Source organism: Leptopilina boulardi, unplaced genomic scaffold, assembly GCF_019393585.1.
Source record: "Leptopilina boulardi isolate dan_hultmark-lab unplaced genomic scaffold, ZJU_Lbou_2.1 LbouV2_210, whole genome shotgun sequence".
Taxonomy (NCBI): domain Eukaryota; kingdom Metazoa; phylum Arthropoda; class Insecta; order Hymenoptera; family Figitidae; genus Leptopilina; species Leptopilina boulardi.
In genome coordinates this window covers 1,514,228-1,537,415 of record NW_026137764.1, presented here as the reverse complement: position 1 = coordinate 1,537,415, position 23,188 = coordinate 1,514,228, and the positions used below count along the sequence as shown (strand labels likewise).

At 29.2% G+C, this 23,188-nt stretch overlaps 1 protein-coding gene across 1 annotated transcript in view; it reads left to right on the top strand.

Annotated features, from left to right (window-relative positions):
• LOC127278667 (pair-rule protein odd-paired-like) overlaps positions 1-13,728 on the top strand; it is a 32,334-nt gene extending 18,606 nt beyond the window's left edge. Inside the window, exons 2-3 of the mRNA XM_051300480.1 lie at positions 9,241-9,410; positions 11,329-13,728. Of these exons, the coding sequence (XP_051156437.1) occupies positions 9,241-9,410; positions 11,329-11,649 (491 nt within the window). The 3' untranslated portion in view covers positions 11,650-13,728. The remainder of the gene's footprint in view (positions 1-9,240; positions 9,411-11,328) is intronic.
• Positions 13,729-23,188: the final 9,460 nt, after the last annotated feature.

Here is a 23,188-nt window from a genome sequence, read left to right as displayed (position 1 = left end):
ATACACGCCATCTGATGAGATTTTTCGAAATATTACCAATAGGTCACGTCTACAATTCAGAATCGCTTATAACCTTAGTGGCGAAAAATGGAACTACTACGAGTAGGTGAAAAACATAAACCACGCTACATAGAGAGATCACAATAATTGTTTAAACAAATTTTTATAACGTTTCTAGATCACTAATTGAAAAATAATAATTTGTAGATAAAATTTTTTATTATTTTCCAAATAAAAAATATTTGTTTTCAATCGTTAATCAAAAACCTTATGAACTTCATCAACGTAACTGTTTCGTAATTGAATCATTTGAGAATTTTTACCTCCGACAAGAAATAACATATCTTGTAGCACAGAAATATTCGCCTATTCTTTTCTCATTTTTTTTTTTTTTTTTTTTATTAGCTTTTAGTCTTTGACTGATTATATGTGCACCTGGAATATGGAGAGAAAGGCAAAGAGACAAATGGATAAAACCGTCCCTGGTAACTCTAGACGAGGCTCAAGCAGCATACCGTGGGCTCATGGCATGGCGCCCCTATCTTTTATAACAGCAGTTTCTGAAAATCTTTGAGTTTGATCTCTGGATGCTGTGTAGCTTACACAAACACAAGCATCTATACGCACATTATCCAAGTTTACATGAACACGTATATATAAACGTGATAACGGACAAGTGGAGACAAGAGAATCTGTCAGTTTTCATTCTTGGTGTTGTGTCTATATATACATGTGTTAAAGGTGTGTTATGTGCTGCTACAACGGTAGCATCCGACTCAGATAACATGCCAGGATATATGACTCTAAACTGCCTCTACGTGCAGGACACTGGGCTACCGAATTTTTCAGAATCAAGATGAAACTCGATTTTTTGGAATTCTCCCACAAAAACCGGATCAAACATTATATTATACTTCATATAAACATAATAGTGAATTTTTGTTCCCGCTGATGCTCGTTTAATTAATTGGGATGATAAAGAATTTATTCTATAATTTTTAAATATTAGTCAATAAATTATGTTCAATATTATGCTGAGTAATTCAAAATGAGGGTAAAAAACAATTTTTCTATATTTCCAAAGAAATACAATATTATATTTTTACAGATATATATCTGCGTGTTGGTAGAAAAAATGATTCTGTCACTATATATTTTAACTGATACAAATCTGTAAATTTTATAAATTTTTGTCTGTGTATACAATTTCGAATGTTAAACTCTTGGAAATGATATAGTCACTAATAATTCAATTCAGACACCTGGTTGGGAACTGTGGAATTCAGTGTATCGCATAACGTTAAAGTGGAGAAAAGTTATATCTTTAAAATTTTAAATCAATAATAACATTAAATTTAATTCTAATTAACAATAACATTTTTAAATTAATTTTAAAAAAGGGAAATTTTGATTTCTATCAAAAGATTTCGAGTAATATCTAAAAGAATTTATTTTTTTATTCTTCATTTTTTGTCTCTTTGTATCCAATTTTGTTAAAGTAATAATTTTTTTTAAGTCTCAGAAAAATGATATTCTATACAAATAGATGTAGTTTTAATTTATGATATGACAATAGTTTGAAGTTTCGTTTTCCATTAAAATGTGTTATAAAACTTCAAGCTTCATGGCAAATTTGTTGGTATCTGCTCCTTCTTTATTTGTTAAACTTTTAAACATGTGATTCCGTCAAAATTTCAAGAAGTTTGTATTTAGAGTCCCATAAAGTCTTTTATAATCTGTTTTAAAGGGGGCTTGAAGTCTATATCCTTGAAATCCTTTCAGCGTCCTTCAAATCCATTGAAATCTTATTAAACACGGTGTGCAAGCATTTAAAATCGTTTACAGTTCGAGTGACTTCAAGATATATTATATATATATATTTGTTTACTTCATTTAGTTTGTATATCTTACAAAATTTTGTTATATTTAAAACCCCTTTGATGATTTTTAAATTCTTAAATCTTTTCGTGAAGTAACATAAAAAATTAGAGAAAGAAAATTATATACATATAAGATTAATAAAAAATTATAAGAAATATAGATAGAAAACAAATAGTCGAATTATTATTGTTGGATATATAGAAACATCTGCCGATGGCGCTTTCTCATGTGTATATGTCTGTCTCCCTTTTATTGAAAATCAACATGGCGGAATGATCGGTGCATCAACTAGTAGTTAGGTTTAACCACGAATTTGCGGTTCTTTTTCATGTTTCTTTCTTTTCTTCGATTCTCTTCCTCTGATTCGCTCCCTTCGCTTATATTATGTCCGTTCGACCAGAGAATGTTTGCTTGGAGTAAAGGTGGAAAGTGGAAGTTTGCTCGTCACAATATCCGTGTAAACATGATAAACATCAAAACTCGATGAGCCGCATTGATCCATTCCTGAAAGCCATAAGTGTTGGCATGATGCTTCTCATGTTTGCTTATTTACACGGAAATATATAACATTAGCTGAGGCATATGAGTGTCAAAAAAAACTTGATGTCTTCAAAACATTAATGAAAAATTACTTGCAAACAAAATGATAATTTTGTTTCCTTTGTTAATTCGTTTCTAATTATTTTTTATTCATATTTTTTATTTCAGTTCCTTCAATGTAATGATTCACTTTGTATCTTCTTTCAATTTGAAACGTTTGAAAAATCTCTAAATCCTTTTATATCCCCATATAGAAATATATATTTATACTCTTAGAATTCATGTTGCTCCAGAATCGTAATAAAAGTCGAAAACGTTACTTTTTAGAGGTCCCATTCTTCACGAGTCAAGTCAAGCAAAGAACTATACAAAAGCTTTCATCATACGGGGGTATATGCCTTAAAATTTCTCAAATATAAAAGGTGTGGGAGGCTGCGAAAAACGAATCGTAATTTTTATAGTAGTCAACGAATGGTATACGCTATAAAATAGTTTGTACGGTCTATATAGGACCCTGAACTTTTTCATTTCTCAACAAATTTCTAAAATAGCCTCAAGAATTCATGGGAATTTAGTATACAATTAGTTATGTCAAATTAATCGGATTGGTAATTCAACTTTAATTAGTTCTGTATCTTTTATTAGTGATTTTTTTTTCTCGTTTCGGTGCAAAAAATAAACCAAAAAAAAAGTAATTCACAATTTATAGTAAAGTTAAGATCGATCTCCTTCGATCAATACAATGATGCGATCTATACAAATGGAATAATTCGATTTATCTCTATCCAATATCTGATCGTCCTAATCCGTTGACTTTTGATGTTGATCAACACAATCTCCTCGACTTGGAAAGTTTATCTTGGCCCGATCTACCTTTCTCGAGGGCGTTTTGATCGAGACTGGATCAATATACATATATGTATAGGGGGGAAAGAATAAGAATCGATCCCTTCACCCTTAATGTCGAACGTATAACAAGAAAATTATCCACTCGAGAACGCTTTAAAAATCAAGGAGAGTGGCTTCGGGGTGATTCGAGTTTTTTTTCACATACAATTTTCTCTATTTGAAAAAAAGGAGGGGTCGGAATTTCGGCAAGGTTGGCAACACTGTTTGGTGGCCCATACTGGTGTCCTCCCAATACAATGGACGCGAAAAATCATCCATTATACTCGAGGCCCCAACGATGCCTTGGTTCTATGGGACAATGGTGTACGCCCATATATCACTCGAAGCTTTTCCAAAAACTGCAGTTCAATGAGTTTCTTCCAAGATGCCCCCACGACTGGAAAACCAAACCCGCGTGTCCTGTCCATTTTTCTCGACCGCTTGCGTTTCAAAACTCGAAATCTATACCATATATTTCCCAACTAGAATCTCGTTTTAGTATATATATATATATACACTATTCGGAAATCGTCCTGCACTCTTTAGAAACGTTGTTCTCTTTTTTTAAAAAAAGCTGCTTCTCACTCGTGTTCCTGGAATACATTTCGGAATGTTGCTTTTAAATCTTTTTCTAAAATTACGTGTACGTGTGCACTAAAAATCAAAATTTTTCTTTTACAATGTTGTATAACAAAATGAATAACAATCACAAAAGAAAATTCCCGACGGTTTAAGAATCTTTGCTTTCTGAATGGAACAAATTCTGATAATTGGTAAAACAAGTTCTAATGATTAGTGGAACTAAATTCCAGAACAAAAATTAGGCGCGATAAAATAATTCATTATCATTTTCTACAAAGAATAACAGTAGTCCTTTCGGATTAGATGACATTCCACAGTACAATAAATTGTTTAAAATTTACTACATGGTTAAACTATTACTGCTCTCTTAATATGAATCAGTGAGAATCTTCACCGATATTAATTATAGTAACCCACACTTCTTACTATTTCAAACAATCAGAACTGGGCCACTATATTGAAATCAGTGAAATTTCCAATGATTCAGATTAATACAGTGGTTGTTGGTGGAATGTATGTCGATTTTAAAGAACAATGAAAGTAGAAGAAAAAAGTCAGAAGGATATTTCTGAGAAGGAGAGCGAATCACATAATGCACAGGTAGTCGCTTGTCTATCCTAAACTTCTCTTTTAGCAAAACGAGAACTCTTTAGAAACAGAAACTATTCGCCGATAATTCTGAGCTGCCAGATGTGATTGCGATCTACATTTTTCTAATCCAGTCATTTGTACATTATCGTCTTCTATTTGGAAACTTGGACGGGTTTTCGAGCAGCTACATGTATATATATATATATAGGCAGCAGTCAGATATAGCTTTACTGGAAGGCAGCAACAGTAAAGTGGGATAGGTAGGTATGTATCCAATCCCTGGCCTCGTCGAGCTAAAACGATTATAATAACTATTTTATCCCGCGTGGATCTGGGCCATTGTGCTCCCCATTCTGAAAGTCATAACACGATATCCACACACTACCACGAGAACACTTTGAGGATCGTGCCATCATTCTAGGATGGTCGCTCGATTTCGAGTTTACTACATACAATATATATATATATACCTTGCTAACCAATACACAAACAGTATACTTTTTATATCTCTGCTTTACTGATAGAGGAGAATATCACACACACATACACGCACGTGTATCATCTTCCTTGACTGTATATATACAATATAGAGGTACGTGGGGGCACACCAGCAGCAATATTTCACGGTATATTGTTGCCATCTGCACACGCAACCCCGTGCGACAGAATAGAGGACGTAGGACGAAGCTTTTATTTATCTGCTATTTATTTGCCGACGTGTTGCCGAGCTCTCGGGCCCTGCCGAGGACAGATTTGAAAAGTTATTAATCGTCCTGCTTCCGTGCCACGTCCAAATTTCACAACGTCTTGTGTATTATATATATATATGTATTCTTTACTCCAGACTAGCGAACCCATATGGACTACCTATATTATATATATAACTCGAATTAATCCTTCATATTCTCCACCTTCAAAGAATCAGAGCTCCAAATCAATTGAAAGATCACGGATTTTCCTCACAATTGAGTGTGAACTTGGGGATCAAATTTTAATGGATTGATATGAAGATATTATACTTTTTACGTCATTTAGAAAACGTATTTAAATTTACTTTATAGAATGATTTATCTTTTTCTAAATTATTTACAGCGGCAGAAAAATTTTATATACTGCAGAAACTAATATATCTTCAACATCATTTTAAAGTACAATGTACAAAATTATATACAGATCTGTTACTGATTTATATTTAGAAAACTCTAAGTGAAAACTTCGGAATGTTGGGTTGCGAGGTTTAGTAAAGGTTGTATAAATATTAAAATGTCCGCTCTGATTAAATGTTTGGTGCGTAAGTTCACTGAACATTTAAATTAAAAGTTCGTTAAATGTTCAGTGAACTTACGCACCAAACATTTAATCAGAACGGATATTTTAATATTTATACAACCTTTACTAAACTTCGCAACTCAACATTCCGAAGTTTGCATTTAAAGATTTATAAATGTGCAATAAATTTTCAGTACTGTGTGCGGGTTCAAATATAAAAAAATTTCGATTTTTAAATGATAATAATAAAGAATTCTTTTCATTGAAATAATTTTTAAAAATTAGATGCAGACAAAAAGAAAATTAACACGAATAGCACTCTCTTGAGAATAAGGAGGGTTTTCGCATTTCACTTATTTGCAAGATTGACATTACTTACAGTACATAAAGTTTCTGTCAACATTTTAAAAGAAGTGATATTCCCCTACACGTTTATGAATATTCAAAACTTTTTTTTGCGCATTCGTTTTATGGCAGTTGCGCGCGTACTCCCCCTTTTTCTCTCTCTCTCACTCACTCTACAGGAAACTGAGTGATTTGAATATAATCCATGTCACGAAGATAACTCGTTGGAACTACCATCGTTATCGTGCTTTTCGCACGTGAGACGAATAAGTACCGCTGCATCTTGTGGCCCAGGTGCGAATTTCGGTCGGCCGCCAGAGTTGGTTCGTCGGCCCATGGTCGGCCCAACTCTGGTTGCCGACCGGTCGGCAGCCAGAGTTGGGCCGACCATGGTAAATATTTGCACCCAAAGTTGGGCCGACTATGGCTGCCGACGTCGGCAGTCACAGTTGGGCCGACCATTGCAGCCATAGTTGGGCCGACTATGGGGGATTATGGTCGGCACAACCTTGGCAGCCATAGTTGGGCCAACCTTGGCTGCCATAGTTGGGCCGACCAGGGGGGGTAATGGTCGGTCCAACTATGGCAGCCACAGTTGGGCCAACCATGGCTGCCATAGTTGGGCCGACCATGGGGGTAATGGTCGGCACAACCTTGGCAGCCATGGTTGGCCCAACTGTGGCTGCCATAGTTGGGCCGACCATTCTTCCCCATAGTCGGTCCAACTATGGCAGCCACAGTTGGGCCGACTAAGGGGAAAATGGTTGGCACAACCTTGGCAGCCATAGTTGGGCCAACCTTGGCTGCCATAGTTGGGCCGACCATGGGGGACAATGGTCGGTACGACCTTGGCAGCCAAGGTCGGTCCAACCTTGGCTGCCATAGTTGGGCCGACCATTCTTCCCCATAGTCGGCCAAACTATGGCAGCCATAGTTGGGCCGACCATGGGGGACAATGGTCGGTACGACCTTGGCAGCCAAGGTCGGTCCAACCTTGGCTGCCATAGTTGGGCCGACCATTCTTCCCCATAGTCGGCCAAACTATGGCAGCCACAGTTGGGCCGACTAGGGGGAGAATGGTCGGCATGACTTTGAAATCATCAGTGGCGAATCCTCAAGTGTAATAAAGTTTGGAGAAATGTGTTAAGTTATTTTTTTCCAAGAACTTTTCAACCAACTTTATTATTATTTTTTTATTATTATTATATTGTACTGAAGCCATTTTTAATTATTAAAATATAAATACATAACAATTTACACGCAAAATTTATTTCCAATTGACTTTTTTTTTACCGCATGTATCAATAATAATAGAATAAACTATCAATTAGTAAAAGCTCAAAGTATCTAAAATAAAAATTTATTTAATTGTTACATAATTTTTATTTATTTTGAAATTAAAAGTTTTATATAAATAATTTTCTTATCTAAATTGTTTTATTTTTAGATTAATTTTTTTTTCATTATTATAATTAACATTTTATTTTTATTTCAATTTTCTGAAGAGACAGTCGGCCCGTCCAAGGCCCATAGTTGGGCCGACCATCATAAAGTAAATTTCTCTCCTACCATTGACAAATGTAAAATGTTTTTGTTAATTTACTTGTAATTGATTAATTTAAAAAGAAAAAAGGTTATATGTGATTAATTTATTATTTTGAATTACTAACTTTAATTTTTTTCAAGCTGTAGCTTATAACATTTATTTTTCTCCGTGACTCATATGTCATTGCGTAGTGTAGTGGTTAGCGTATTAGACTGCGGTGCGTTAGGTTGCGAGTTCGATCCCTGCGAGCGTTAAAAATTTTAATTTGTATATATGTATGTTTACGATTGCGTTTAGTGTTTAAGTATATAAAATAAATGTATAATGAATTTAAAATGATTACTAATATATGTTATTTGTATAACAAATTTTTATATTTTAATGTTTATGGTCGGCAAAATTTTAGCTGCCAAGGTTGGCCCAACCATGGCAGCCATAGTCGGGCCGACTATGGCTGCCGACCGTCAAGTTGGATGGTCGGCAGCCAAGGTCGGCCCGACTATGGTACCCATAGTCGGTCCAACTTAGTCGACCATAGGTCGGCCGACGTTATCAATTCGCTAGTTGGCCCGACCTCTGGCTGCCCGAGGTGGGCCGACCATGCACATGGTCGGCCCGACCATGGGCCGACCGACAATTCGCACCTGGGGGATAGCAGCAAAATTAATTAGCTTGTCCCAAGATACATCCTTGTTTTGCAAGAATATAAGGCGTGGATAAGCAACAAGGGTGTCAAGACTTTTTTATTAGATAAAAACAAATTATAATGTGTCAAGAATTGCATGATTGCATGATCAAAATTTAATGCCTTTAATCCTTTTAATATTACATTATATCTATTTTTCGTTATATATATTACAGTTTCAACATTTTTACAGTTCGAAAATTTTATTTTTTCTTAAATTATTAAGTTTGTAAAATGAGAGAAAACAAAATTAATGTTTCAAAATGGGGATGAGAGAAAAATTCGCGTACACCCTCTCTTTATTCACATGGCAAGAAAAAATAAAAAAAAAAAAAAAAAACAGAGAATATAAGTGTAACCAAGTCGCCATTTTTCTCATAAAAAATCCGCCAACTTTACGTTTCCGTTTCGCGCCTTAGCTCTTCTCAAGAGTAGGTGCCAGGAGGTTCGGAGGGGGTCTCTGGTAAAATATATTCCAGTCAACTTCCGTTAGAAATAAATAAAGTCACGCCACACGATTCTCGGAGCGTTCCGCCGACGGCGTCGTTGCACCCTGGCAAATATCAGCCATTCGCGTGCAAGGGTTTTATCTCTCGATATCTCCCATTGGCTTCTTGTAAGCAGCCAAAAAAAACTCTTTTTTTTAAATTACATTTTTTTTTCAAAAAAATTATGTTCTTTACATTTTTAATGAAAAATATTTTTTTTTCTTCCTTTATGAAAATTTTTGAAACTTACGTTATTATTATTATTATTATTATTATTACTATTATTATATATATAAAATTATGTTGTTGTTAATATGTATATAAAAGTACTTTTTTTATGATGCAATGTATATGGATTTTTGCGAGCTTTATATTTATAAATAAATGAAATTAAATTACAATCGTTCTTGTTTTTTCTATTTCAGGAGAGAAACCTTTCAAATGTGAATACAGCGGGTGTGACAGACGATTCGCAAATAGCAGCGATCGGAAAAAACACAGTCACGTCCACACGTCAGACAAGCCTTACAACTGTCGAGTTTCCGGCTGCGATAAGTCCTACACCCATCCGAGTTCATTGCGCAAACACATGAAGGTATGTTTTTCCTTTTTTTTTTTTAATTTTCACTTTCATCAAATCAATAAACAATCAATCAAGAATCTCAAGTCTATTTTTGAATACAGAAAATTTAGCATATAAAATCGATTGTCAAAAAAGAAACATAAACGAAACCAAATATAATATATTTGAGTTAAATAAACGTATATTTTTCTCACAGCCTACTAGCCTATTTATTTGGCGTAAATAAAATTTTTTATTTAAATCAAATAAAAATTTATTTGAATCAAATAAATATTTATCAGGCTGTAAGACAAATAAATCATATCTCTGGGTGTAAATATATAATAGAATATAGTATTTGCTATATTAATAGAAATTAACAATATTCGATTATAATTCATCATCTTTGTGCTGGTAAAAAATGAAATTCTAAATATAAAACACATTTCTCTGAACACGAATGAAATTTAACCATATATATATATATAAGATGAGAAGTTAAGCGCTTGCCATTTTAAAAAAAAAAGAATCCTCAAACCCTCCTGACCTTACCGATGATCCTCTATGCAAGTAGCAAAAGAGCTGACGTTCTGTCCATCTTGTGAAGAAATAAAGAAGGGAAGAGAAGTCAGACCTAGTGAAGTTTACGCGCGACCGAGCATGGAATCTTAATGGGAAATTACCTGTAGACCAGAACAAACCACTTTACCTAACTCCCGAGATACGTGTTCAATATAGGCATATTCATATAGGCAATCTTGATTTTTCGTCGACGTTAAATAATTCGCGGAAGCTAGTCTCTTTCTCTCTTCTGAGATTAACTTAGGTACCGGGTATCTTTCTTCTGTATATCATCAAAAAGGGAGGTTTTTATTTTTCAAGAACACGAGACAGAGAGAGAGAGACATGACATTCTTTTTGATGGAGAAATCCTTTCACTATGTTCCTTTTGACTCCTGTCTTTCTCTTTTTATTATTATTATTATTATTATTATTATTATCTTTTTATTGTTTTCTCCTGTTTCCTACTCAATTTTTTTTATAAGATTAAATATAACAAAAATGAATAAATATTATAAGGCGAATATAGTTGAAAGAAAAATTAAAAGAAAAAATATTTAGAAAAATCATTTAGACTTTTAAATAGGGCTATAAAAATCATTAGTTAATTTTATTAAAGTAAAATAATTCTAATTTGACCGAATATTAATTTAGCAGAATTCTTATTTAACAGAATTTTAAGTAATTCAAATTTTTAAATTTAAAATTCGCGACGAAATCTTTTATGTCGATAAAATAAAAAAAAAATGGATACATTTGAAACACTTAAAATTTTTTTTAATGATAATTCTACTAAATTAATATATTCGGTTAAATTAGATGTTTTAAAATGAAAATTTGGGTGAAATTTGAAATTCTATTAAAATAAAAAGTCGCTACCTAAAAATTTTCTGAAGTAAAAATTCAATTAAAAAGAAATTCTGTCAAATGCTAATTTGAAAAATATGATAATTCGTATAAAAAAATAATTATATGGTCTAATGAAAATTTTAACTAATGATTTTCATGAGAAATTCATGTGCCCCTTTTAAATAATTAAAAAATGGCAAAATTTTTATTTTTGAAAAGTAAACATAAGATTCAAATTGTATACAATTTGTTAGATAAGAAGACAATAAGAAAACGAAGAATAATAAATATGTGATATGTTTCAATTTAAATACACCTAAAGTTTCATTTCTTTTTTGACTTTGAAGAATTGCATAAATATCAAAACAAACAAAAAAAATTTGTTTTTCAATTTTATCCTAACACTTGTATCGTTCATTGGAAACAATAAATCATGATAAGATTTTAGAAATCTCTTTTGCTTGAGAAAAAAAATTCTTTAATTAGAAGTAAACTAATATAGTGGAAGAAATTAATAAATGTTTTGTTTTTAATTAATCAGGTGCACGGAATGACATTGGGTGATGGAAAACTCGGAGGCGGTTACGAGAGTGAGGGAGAAGAAAGTAGCAGTAGTGGAGGAAGTTTATCAGTAACGGGACAAACGGAATCGCCACAACCTCAAACAGTTGTATCAGCAACAACAACATTGACAACAAATCCAACAACACATCTATCATCTAGGGGTCCTGAATTAACGGAATGGTACGTCTGTCAACCAACAACAGTAGGTCCCCAACACAGTCCCCTACCAGGTCCACCGCCACATCATCTTGGTCATCATTTTAATCCTTTGATGCATCATCAAGCGACTGCGTATTAGCCTATCTTACTTGATGATGAAAATCTTAATCTGATAAAATCTGTCATTAGAAAACGATAATAATCCATCTATATAGATTTTTAATAGTCACGATTTGGCGCAAAATTTCTTTTGGATGATTTAAAAAAAAAAAATACAACAGGACTAGTCCAAATCTGCAAAGTATTCATTATATTTATAAATCTAAATCACTAATGACAAATAACGTGACTAGTTTCGTGAGGATGATCCAGATTAAATATTTTTACGTCTACCGATATGGGATTAGGCCAATTGGGGATCGCATGGATATTTTTTTTTGTTGTTGTTGTTGTTCGATGTTTCGTCATCGATGCTTGGCTGTGGAACCTTCTCTGCAAAAATCGAATGTTTGAATCAGTTGGCAAATTGGTTTGATTGAATTATTTATATATATATATATATATATGTACGCACTTTTGTAAAAAATTTATTTTCATTCAAATTAGATATTAATTATTTTTTTAACACCATCAGCGATTTCTTTCCATATTTTTATTTTCTTTTATAATTTATGTATATATTAATTCTAAATTTCTTTATTTTTGAGATTAAACGAAATTTTTTTTGCTTTTATAAGTATGTAAAATATGCATCGTGAATCTGTGCTGGCGCAGATAATTATTTCACTTTTTTTTTCGAAAATTTGACAATTAAATTCGATGAGATATCAAATAATCATGCGGAAAGGAAATACAAACCTTTTTTTTTTTTAAATTCCTTTATTTAATTTATTTTGATAAATTTGTTGTAACAGTAATTTAATTAAAGTGTATTTATTTTTATCAGATATGTTACATTTTATATATAATTAGCACAACATTAATTTGCATACTTACTGAAACAAAATTTAAAATGTTTTTTCAACTTGTTACTGGAATGTATACCGTCTTTAAAATCTTTAAATTAAATGTTTTTCCATCGAAAAAATTAATGAAACCTATTTTTGAATACTTTATAGAATCGTAGAATTTAAATAAATAAAAAAAAAAAAAAAAAAAAAAAAAAAAAAAAAAAAAAGAAGCTTGATATATGGAAATCGCATTAGGTGATTGTATAAAAGTGCAACCACATTTGTGCCTCAATTTTACTTCAAACCAAATATATAGCAACAGTTTCAAAACTTTCGATGTGCACACGCCTAAAACGCTTCTTAATAGTCGTCACGTGAAATCTAGTATAATACCAACTAAGGAATATATTTCTGTTTCTTTTCCCTTGACGTATTTTTTTTTAATATTCTTAATAAGTAACATTACAACGAACAAAGTAATTTAAAAAAAAGTAAAAATTAATTATGAAATCAGAAAAATTTCACTGATTTAAATTGTAAACAGTATAATTTAAAAAAGCGCCATTTTTTTTGTCAGTATATTATTTAAAAATTGTTTAGTTTCATTGAATCAAATATTGAAAATTAAGAATATTAAAAAATAATTAACAACATTGAAAGTGTATTGCAAAAAAATTGCAGAGGAATATTTTATAGTCTAAGAAAAAATATTGCAAAATAGTAATTGAAAAGTGACATATGTGAATTATAGATAATAAAAATATATATATATATATATATATATATTACATATACATTTTTGGAACAAAATAGGTGTATATAATTTTTATAATTGTTTCATAGCTATATATGTTTTACTATATAGATGTAATATTTTTACTTAGAAATTATTTTCGAAATGGAAAATTTTTTGTAAATATTGTGTGAAAGACTATGTTTTGATTAAAAAAGTAAATAAATAAAACAAACAACTAGTGCTACTTGTAAGATATGTACTGCGATTTAATTGTGTGATATCCTGTACATATTAGTTATTTAAAACAAAAATTGTAAGACATTGAATTATATATATATATATGTATGATGTGAGAAAAATTATTAAGGAATGACTGAGCGAAACCATATAGATTTAAGTAATTTTATTGTAACAATATTTCGTTGTGTATACTGTATATGCTTTTTAGAATCGTGGAAAAGCAGTGACTGTACCATATAATATTTGTTTTTCAAAGATTCGAAATATATTGACGATGCGAGGTATACTGAAATTAAGTTTTATCACTTTACCCTTATTTTACACTAATTTTATTTTTTTAATTAATAATTCAAATAGTAGAATTATTTTCTTTTTAACTATTTAATAAAAGTATATTTAATTAATATTAACTAAAGTTTAGTAATAAATTGTAGATGATTTGAAATTATTTTTTTTAATAACTACTTTAAATGTGATATAATAAAAATTTTAATGTAATTAAGAATCGTTAATAAAAATAAGGGAAGCAAAAAATATTTTTCTCTGCAAAGAACAATGTGAAAAAAAATTGTTTTTAAATTTTCCGGACAATATAATAATTTTGAAAAAATTGTTCGCGCTCTTTCGATTGTTAAAGAAATCGTAAGTAGAAGAGTAATTTATTTTATTATTTAATAATAAATAGCAATTTTTATTTTAAAAAATTTTAAAGTACCTATATATAAAAATTGAGAGCAAATTTTTTTTTATAATCGAATCGAATTTAAGCAATGTGAAAGAAATAATAATTATAAAAATAAGTTTCCTCATGTCATTATACAATAATTCTTTTGCTGAATCAAGAGGTTTAAAAACACAAAGGTGGCACACGTATGGGTCGTCGTGAGAGGCCTCCGCGGAACCTCTTTTTTGGGTTGTTATAAGGAAGGTAGATATTTTATTTTCGTAGTAAAATTTATGAACGAACAAGATAATAAAATGCGCCCAAGTATTCCCTTGTATCGACCGGCAAAATGTCTCGAAGCTCTCGATTCCCAGATTACGTCGTGTCGATAAATAATAAAATTCTCTTATATAGCAAACCAACGAGATGAGTAGTGTCTTTTAATTATATGCAATAAAATACTAAAGTATCGCAGCAATATTCTATCATTTAACATCATAATAAACTTAATTTCTTAGAATTACCATATCTTTATTCCTTTTTTTTTATATTTAAACTAATTTTATTTTTAGACAGTTTTTTTTAACTTTAAATAATTCTCGTGATGAAATTAAGAATATTTTATTAAAATTAATTAAATAATTAAGTAATCATTATAATTAATAATAATAATAATAATAATATGACTTTACTTTTCATTTGTTAGATGACAAATTGAAAATTGTTGTGTGTCATGTGCTCAATATCTTGTTAGAATCGAACGAGTTCAAAATCGTTTCCTTCGATTTTTTACTAGACAAACTATAATGTTCGTTTTGACAGATTTTCACATAAATATGACAACTTGTTCATTGGCGAGCATACCCAGACTTGCATCTATAGATTTGACTATTTTGATTTACTTTTCTTTTTTTAAATTTTAACTGGATACATTGATTGCCCTCCTCTACTATCATTCATTAAATTTTCTATTCCTATACGTTATCCCAGACATTATGTACTATTTCAAATACCATTGTCTATAAAGGCGAATACGATTGCTAATAACATTGATTTTTTTAATATTAACTTAAATGCATTTAGTACGGCACTGCGTAATCTATTATTTAATAATTAATTTCTTTCTTTTCTAAATAGCAGCGTTATACGCAGATATATTATACAATTTGTATTTAGAGGGTACTTTATTTTAAAGTCCCGTATATAAATAAATATTCATCGATGTTTTGTTCCAATAAATAATTATTTTAATAAATTTGGGCATTTTGGAACAGGAAATGTTTTTTTTAATTGTATTTTTCAAAATTTTAAATATGTTCATTATTAACATAAATTAATAAAATTCTAATGAAGAAATCGGTACCAGTTTCGACACATTTAAAAAATGTCTAAAATATATTTTAGTGATCTATATATTGACAATTTTACAAAATTTTGATAATATCGGATAGTAATTTATAAAAATTTTACAAAGATTTATTAATTCATTCCTCGAGAGAAAAAAGAAAAAAAAATATATTATTAGAATATATTGTATACATCTATTTAATTCTCTGCTTTGCTGTTTTGGCTGGGTCATCAAGATTGTGAGTTTGTAAAATCGTCAGACGGAAGAAGAAACATGTATTAACCTGATCGACAAGCAGAATCTCTCGCATTTTTTTCCATTCTTTCTTTTCTTTTTTTTTTTTTTTTAGCGAGGAACGAAGAAAAGGTAAGATTTCAAAGTTGCTATAGCGGAATGTTGGAACTCTTGGCGCCACTATATAGAGTCTATAAGCACCCAAGAAAAGAAGTTATAGATAACATCGAATTCAGCGAGTCGTGGGTTTTATTGCCTGATATCTAGATGAATTTGTCAGATGATTTTTTGGCTGCGCCCGGATGATTTTATTATATATACTTCGCACACACAGGCGCGTCGGAATTTTGGTGGATGCTGTGAGAGAGAGAGGGGGGATTGGATCAGATCGAGATGACACGCCCATGGAGGAGAAAGAGAGAGAGAGAAAGATCCACGAAAGATATAGTGAGTTACTTGAGGTGTCTGTAGATCTCATGATTGTGTGATTGATGATTTTTTATATTGTCTGCATGAAGCGCGGTATTTGTCGATCGAAATTAATCGTCCTCGTCAAAATTTAAGATATTCCAATGCGGCATTTAAATATAAGCTATCGAAATTTTTTAACTCCTCCTATATCAAACATTTTTCAATAAGCAAAATATACTAAGCATCAAAATAATAATAAAACAAAATGAAATTTATTGCAATAAAAAATTACCACTAAAAATAAACCATAATTTTTGAGACAAAACCTCTATACATAAATTCATCGAATCAAAATTTTATAATTACGATTTGGCTAAAACAGTTATTTAATCAACAACTGTACAAATCATTCGCGAGTATATTTTTCAGTCACATAAATAACGAAATAGATGTAATTAATTTTGAATTTGAATTCAAAAGTGTTGCTAATTCAAATGCGTATATTATTGCTATATACTAAATTTTAGTTCAACGAGTAATTGTAGGTGGATTCATATATATACGTGTGTGTGCGGGTTCGATAAATAAAATTGAATAATATTAAATTATTCGTTTTTCACATACATACGTTGCCGGTGCGTTCGTTTTTATTAAGGCGCCTCTATATGCCTTTTTATGAATGCAAGATTCATATTTAAGAGTCAAGGTGTCATAATGAATATGACTAAGTCACGCAACCTGTCTTAATATAAAGCGACTGTTATGAAAAATGCGTTTTCTTTTATAAACACGCAAAACGCAAAAAATTTATTTGCATTTAAAACGATATCTATTGTTCTTTTTTCAAGAAAAAATTTTTTACACTTAATTCATATAATTACACTGAAAAAAAAATTATTTGATTTAAATAATCAGTTACTTGACTATTATCAAATAAATATTTATTTGTATCAAATATCAAATTTATAAAATTTTTCCAATAAATTAAAATATTTACCTTAATATAACGAATTTTCAGCTTCAAGGAGATTCTTTCAAACTAAATAGCCCTCGGAGATTCCTACTTTCAAGTTAAATTTCCATTCAGAAAATGTGAAAAATAACCGTAAAAATAGACCGAATTCTAAAAAAGTCTGAATATGAAGAATTCTGTGTCCTTCAAGATCCTTTTTTACTTTTGCCCTTATCTTTGAAGTATACGTGACACCACAAGCCATCGAGGATAGAATCTGCAAAAACAAAAATTAAAATACTGTCAGCGCTGTACTAACATGTAGTTTTAATCTTTAACCGGTCGGTAATATAGAAAGCTATAAAAAATTTCATTTACAAATTAAAAAAAAAATAAGTGTGGCACCGAGACTAAACTTAAAGTAATCGAATAACACAAAAATCTTGAAAATATGACATAGTTTTCGAGAACTCGGCGTCGATATGAATGCCAATAATTTTTCTTACTGATTCCCTAGACCTAGGAGTAAGATATTGTCGTACGTCAAAAATTTATTTGATTTAAATAATTGGTTACATGACTATTTACCAAATAAATATTTCTGCTTCTACCAAATAATTTTTATTTGAATTAAATAAATTGTATTCGAGCCAATAATTTCTGTATTTAAAACAAATACCATTTAATTGACTCAAAAAATAATTATTTAATACAAGAAATATTTATTTGAGAATATAGTCGTAATCGATTATTTAAGTCAAATAAATTTTTTCAATGTTTTAATAACCAGCGATTGACTCTTATTGTAATTTGTGGTTAAAAAATTTTCGAGGTCGCTGATGATTATAAATTCGAAGTCAGATTTTAAAAATTCAAAATGGCCGATCTAATATGGCGGACGATTTATTTGAAAACTCATTAAATATTGTTGAAACTTATTGTTGCCAATAGAACTTTTCGAGGTCGCTGCGATGATTACGAATCTGAAATCGGAATTTATAAATTAAAAATAGCGGATGAATTTCTAAAAAACGATTAGCAAAAACTTTCAAGTAATATAAGTTTTAATCAAATGCAATCAATTTTAAAAAAGCATATTGGTTTCGTCATTTTTAATGTTTTAAATTTGAAACAAGATCCGTAATAAACTGACCCCAAATACCACTATATAAGCAAAAAGTTTCATAAAAATTCAATGGCTTTTAAAAAATTCTTCTGATATTTTCAATTTTTAAATTCTACTAAACCATAAATTTAAAAAATCTAAATTTTTTTTAAATCTATAGTCAAAACATACAAAATTTGTATAAAATAATGATTATTTGAGTAAATTAAATGATATTTATTTCAAAGACAGAAACTATTTAAATTTCAAATACAATTTATTTAATTCAAATAATAATTGAAGGGTAGAATGACAAAAGGGGTCAAGCGCCAATTTATCGAAAATGAGGTTTTTGCATAAAAAAATCAAGAAAATTCATTTACACATTTCTGTAGAAGGATTTCCTTTTTTATTGCGTATTTAAATCAGTTTTTAATAAAAATTAAATTAATAAAATAGCCTCAAATTTACTTTATTGCAACCTGATTGAAAAACAAAAGAAAGTGGTGTTCAATTTTGATCAAAAATATTATTTTTTTAGGTTTTATTTTAATATTTTATTTTAATTTTATTTTAATTTTATTTTAATTTTATTTTAATTAATAAAATTAATAATAATAATAATAATATATTTTCAATTTTAAACAATTTTAAAATCATTTTGTTATTAATTTTTAAATATTTTTATGATTATACTAAGTGAACAATTGAATTTAAAGATGAAAGTATTGCTCAATTCCAAAGCAAGCAATTAATTCGTAATTTTCTTGAAAACAAACAATTTTTTAAAGGAATTTTTTTTTCTATTCATTTCGTCGATTCCATAGAAAGAAACTAATTTTCAAGTTTTTCTTTAAACTGTATATTTTTTTTATAATTAATGCTTAAAGAAAATGTGCGCAGTTGATATAACCTCAAGGCACCACAGTTTTTTTTAATTTTATCGTTAATATGTAGGTTTATTTCAACAAATTGTTGTTTATTTATTAAAACATACTAATATATCGAAACGGTTTTCTCAGTTTTTTTTAAATGACATGCAAAATTTTTAAAAATGTTTTTTTTACTTCCTGTAAAAACAGTGAATTGGCGCTTGACCCCTTTTGTCATTCTACCCTTCAATTATTCAATACAAATATATTTTTTTAGTGTACATATTTTAAACAGAAGCAAATAAAAAATGACTTGACAGTAACATATATGAAACTCATTGTACTTGAAGGTCATATAGTTAAAAGATCATTAAATATAACTTTGTTTAAAGTTTTAATAATTAAATGACAAAAAGATGAATATATATATATAAAAATGCTCTCTTTTTAAAGAAAATAATTTAAATATGCGACTATAAAATTGTCAGAAAGTTGTAAATCATATAGATTAGTTATGAAAAATTATATATACTTGTCTTCGTGTGTTATATATTTTATATAATATACTTTGTCAGAGAGTTCCTTATTGCAACCGTGTTGCTCACAAGCAATGGTCCATTCTCTTGACAATAATGATCGAGAATATGAACTCTGTCAGTGAAGAAAATATGTATACAACGAGAAACCAAGAGAAGAGGTTATTTTGAAATTTATTGAAGAAGTGATAGAGCGACATGTTTTATGCTACATCATATATAATATAAAAGCCTTACAAAGGATAATGTGAACTTTAACAATAAAAATATCATTTAAAAATACACGATACTGCGATTTATATAGTCAACAAAATTTCTATTTAATAATTATATATTGTTTATTTATAATTAAAAATAAAGCTTTAAATATATATTGTAGCAACAATATGTTAAAAAAAATTCTTTTAATAACATTTATTGAAAATTTGATTTAAAAAAAATTTAGGTAATAAATCTCTATTTTATTATTATTTATTTTTTTATTTATTAAAATTCACATTGTATAAGGAAATATATCAAATAGTTGCAAATCGTATAATTTCGATTTGGTCTATTGTATATATCGAAACGCGAACGTCGTGCACGAACTGAATTCTTAAATCATATATACATACATTTGAACAAACAAGTTAGGAAGAACTTTTGTTCAAAAGGGCAAGGGCCGTGTGTGTATTATTATGCAAACATTGCGGATTTCAATTAAAATAAAAAATCCAAATTTTTTTTTCAATTAAAATTATATATTAATGACAAATTATTGATGATAATAATATTATTACAAACAATAACTAATACAATAAAGATAGTTAATAATAATTATTAACAATATTATTGATATTTCTTTCGTAATTGGTTATAATAATTATTAATTTGAAAAAAATATGAAATTTTGCATTCCAATTATTTATAAACCAACAATTTTACTGAGAATATAAAAAATACAAGATACAAATTATTGTCCATGCAATTTAATTGGATCATATATGTATTGAAGATGTTTAAAAATGAAAATAAGTCGAACAAGGACATAAAATGGGAAGGAAAAAAAAATTCTTAATTTCCGTGTTTCATTTTGTGGCATAATCTCACTTTATATGTGAAAACCCGAACGATTAAAAATATTCGTTTCCCTAGTCATAAAATCATTAGCATATAAGAATTCCTCTACCTGCTCTCACTCTCCTCAACGGGCGGAGGCGCGCACACCGTATACTTTTTGTTTCGTCGTGTTTTATTCGTCGCTGAGGCTGATTTATAAACATATAATATGACGGGGGGAGTGGTCGAAGCCTCGCTACCACATAATGATAGCCAACGTTCTTATGATACCTCTAACACCACTCATCCGTGAATCTTCGCAAAAAAAATCAAAACAAAACTTTTACTATTTACAAAAAAATTTTTTTTTAATCTTTATGCGTTATTAAAAAAAAGAATTAAACATATATTATATTTTGTTCAGATATTTATATTTCCTGTTTTGAATTTCTTAATTTAACCATGACTTTTTATATACTTTGAATTAGTGAGAATTAGGGGAGGCCGGGGCTGTTTGGCGCAGGGGTTGCTTGGCGCACTTGAGTTTATTCAAAAGTGTTAAATTACATTAATTTTTCTCTATATTCTGCTTAAAGTACTTGATGAACTGTATGTTTTGTACAAAATTTCATTAATATTCATTAATTATTGTGGAGTATAAATTAAAATAACTGATTTTGGCACTCCAAAATAATTTTTTAACCTCTTCATTTTTTTGTGATATCTCTTTAAAAAATTAATTTTAGAAGAGCTCAAATATTAAGTTCTGAGCTCTATACATTTGATTTATATTAACAGTTTTTATAAAAAATTAATAAATATTTCAAAAGTACATTCGGGGTTAGGTGGCGCGGTGATCTGAAAATTTCGTTAAATATTAATAAAATCAAGTTGATTATATGAAATTTACATATTAATAAGCACCAATAACAATCCTTTTCAAAAAATTTAACCGAATAATGGTTTTTAAATATTCACAGCGTTATTATCAAAAAAAAAAAATATTTTTTGCTAATTTTACGATTTCATTCAATTTAAATGAAACTAGCGATGTATACCTCGCTCGCACGGTTATAGTTGTACTTATTATTGTTTACTTATTGTAGTTTATGTATATTATATATAATTTATGTTTTAAATTAATATCTTATTAATATTGTATAAAATTTATCTTAATTTTAAAAAATTAGGCACAATATTATAGGTTCCTAACTAAAAATTTAAAAAACAACAATAAATAATTAAAAAAAACCATAAAAAATTGAAAAAAAATTGTTTATATGTAACTTTTTAAAAATATAATAATTTTAAAGGTATATATCCAAAAATTCGTAAAAAATTGCATAAAATTGCAAAATAACCCTTTTTTGGGTTAAAATTGAAAAAACATGTTACAAAAAAAAGTATGTAAGATTTTCTAAAAGCATATGGCAAAATATTTTGATTTATTTGAAAATAAGTGAAAATAGATTTTCCAAGGACGGTGTCGGTGTCGTTTTTGGAAATTTGTTAACTTAATATTTAAATGAAATTTTCTAATTTTTAAATTTAAAATAATTTTATTGTAAAATTACAGTACAAGACTTATTTTGTTAAGTCTTATATTATTTAAACTTTAAATCACATAATTTAATTTTAATTTCACTCCTGCGCCACGCAACCCTGGGCCGGGGTTGCTTGGCGCGCTTTGCACAGCTTCAAATAAAGTGGTATGAAAATAAAAGTATTAAATATATTTCAACTTTCTTTTTTTTTAATTAAAGCTGATATGTTACAACAAGTTTTCTAAACATTAACTTTTTAAAAAAAGCAAAAATGAGTGAGTTACACAACAAAGAGTAAAAAGTGCGCCAAGTAACCCCGGTCTCCCCTAGTTCACTAATTTGAATTAGTAAAAATTTCTATTAATTTTTAGTCATTTTTCATAAAAACTTTAGTAAATAAAAATTATTACTAAAATTAGTGAAAATTTCTTCCATTTTGAATTTTTACAAAAGTAGCCAAAGATCATTATCTTATAAATTTACTAAATCCTACTCATTGTGCGCAAATTCATACAAAAACGAGATTGCAAAACAAAAAGTAAGAAAATAATATATAATGACAGGTACATTACCTCCTGCCGCCGTCAGATGGCAGAAACATGCAGGGAGCACAAAGTATAGCAGCTGTTATTAGATTAATTTTCGTTTTGAAATTGTGTTTTTCTATGGATTCGTAAAGTCTTTTGGATTTAGAAAATTTATAAGATAAGGATTTTGTCTGATTTTGTAAAAAGTGTCCGTGTTTCGATAAAAAAATATTTTAAAATCAATATTATTTCGCGTTCAGAACGGTATAATTAAAGTTCTCTTCTTGACAAAGAATTTCAGATACCGTTCGACACTCTTAATGTATAAATATAAAAACGAAACAAGAAAATAACTTCAATGTTAATAAATTTATATGAACACAAATCTAAAACATCTGTTATCTATATACAAAATATATACATTAAATAAATCCTGGTTCCCCATAAAACACTATTTTTGTATTAAGACTCAATTACTTTTTTTAAATTGGGCACGTAAACTGATTTTAAAACCTATTGAT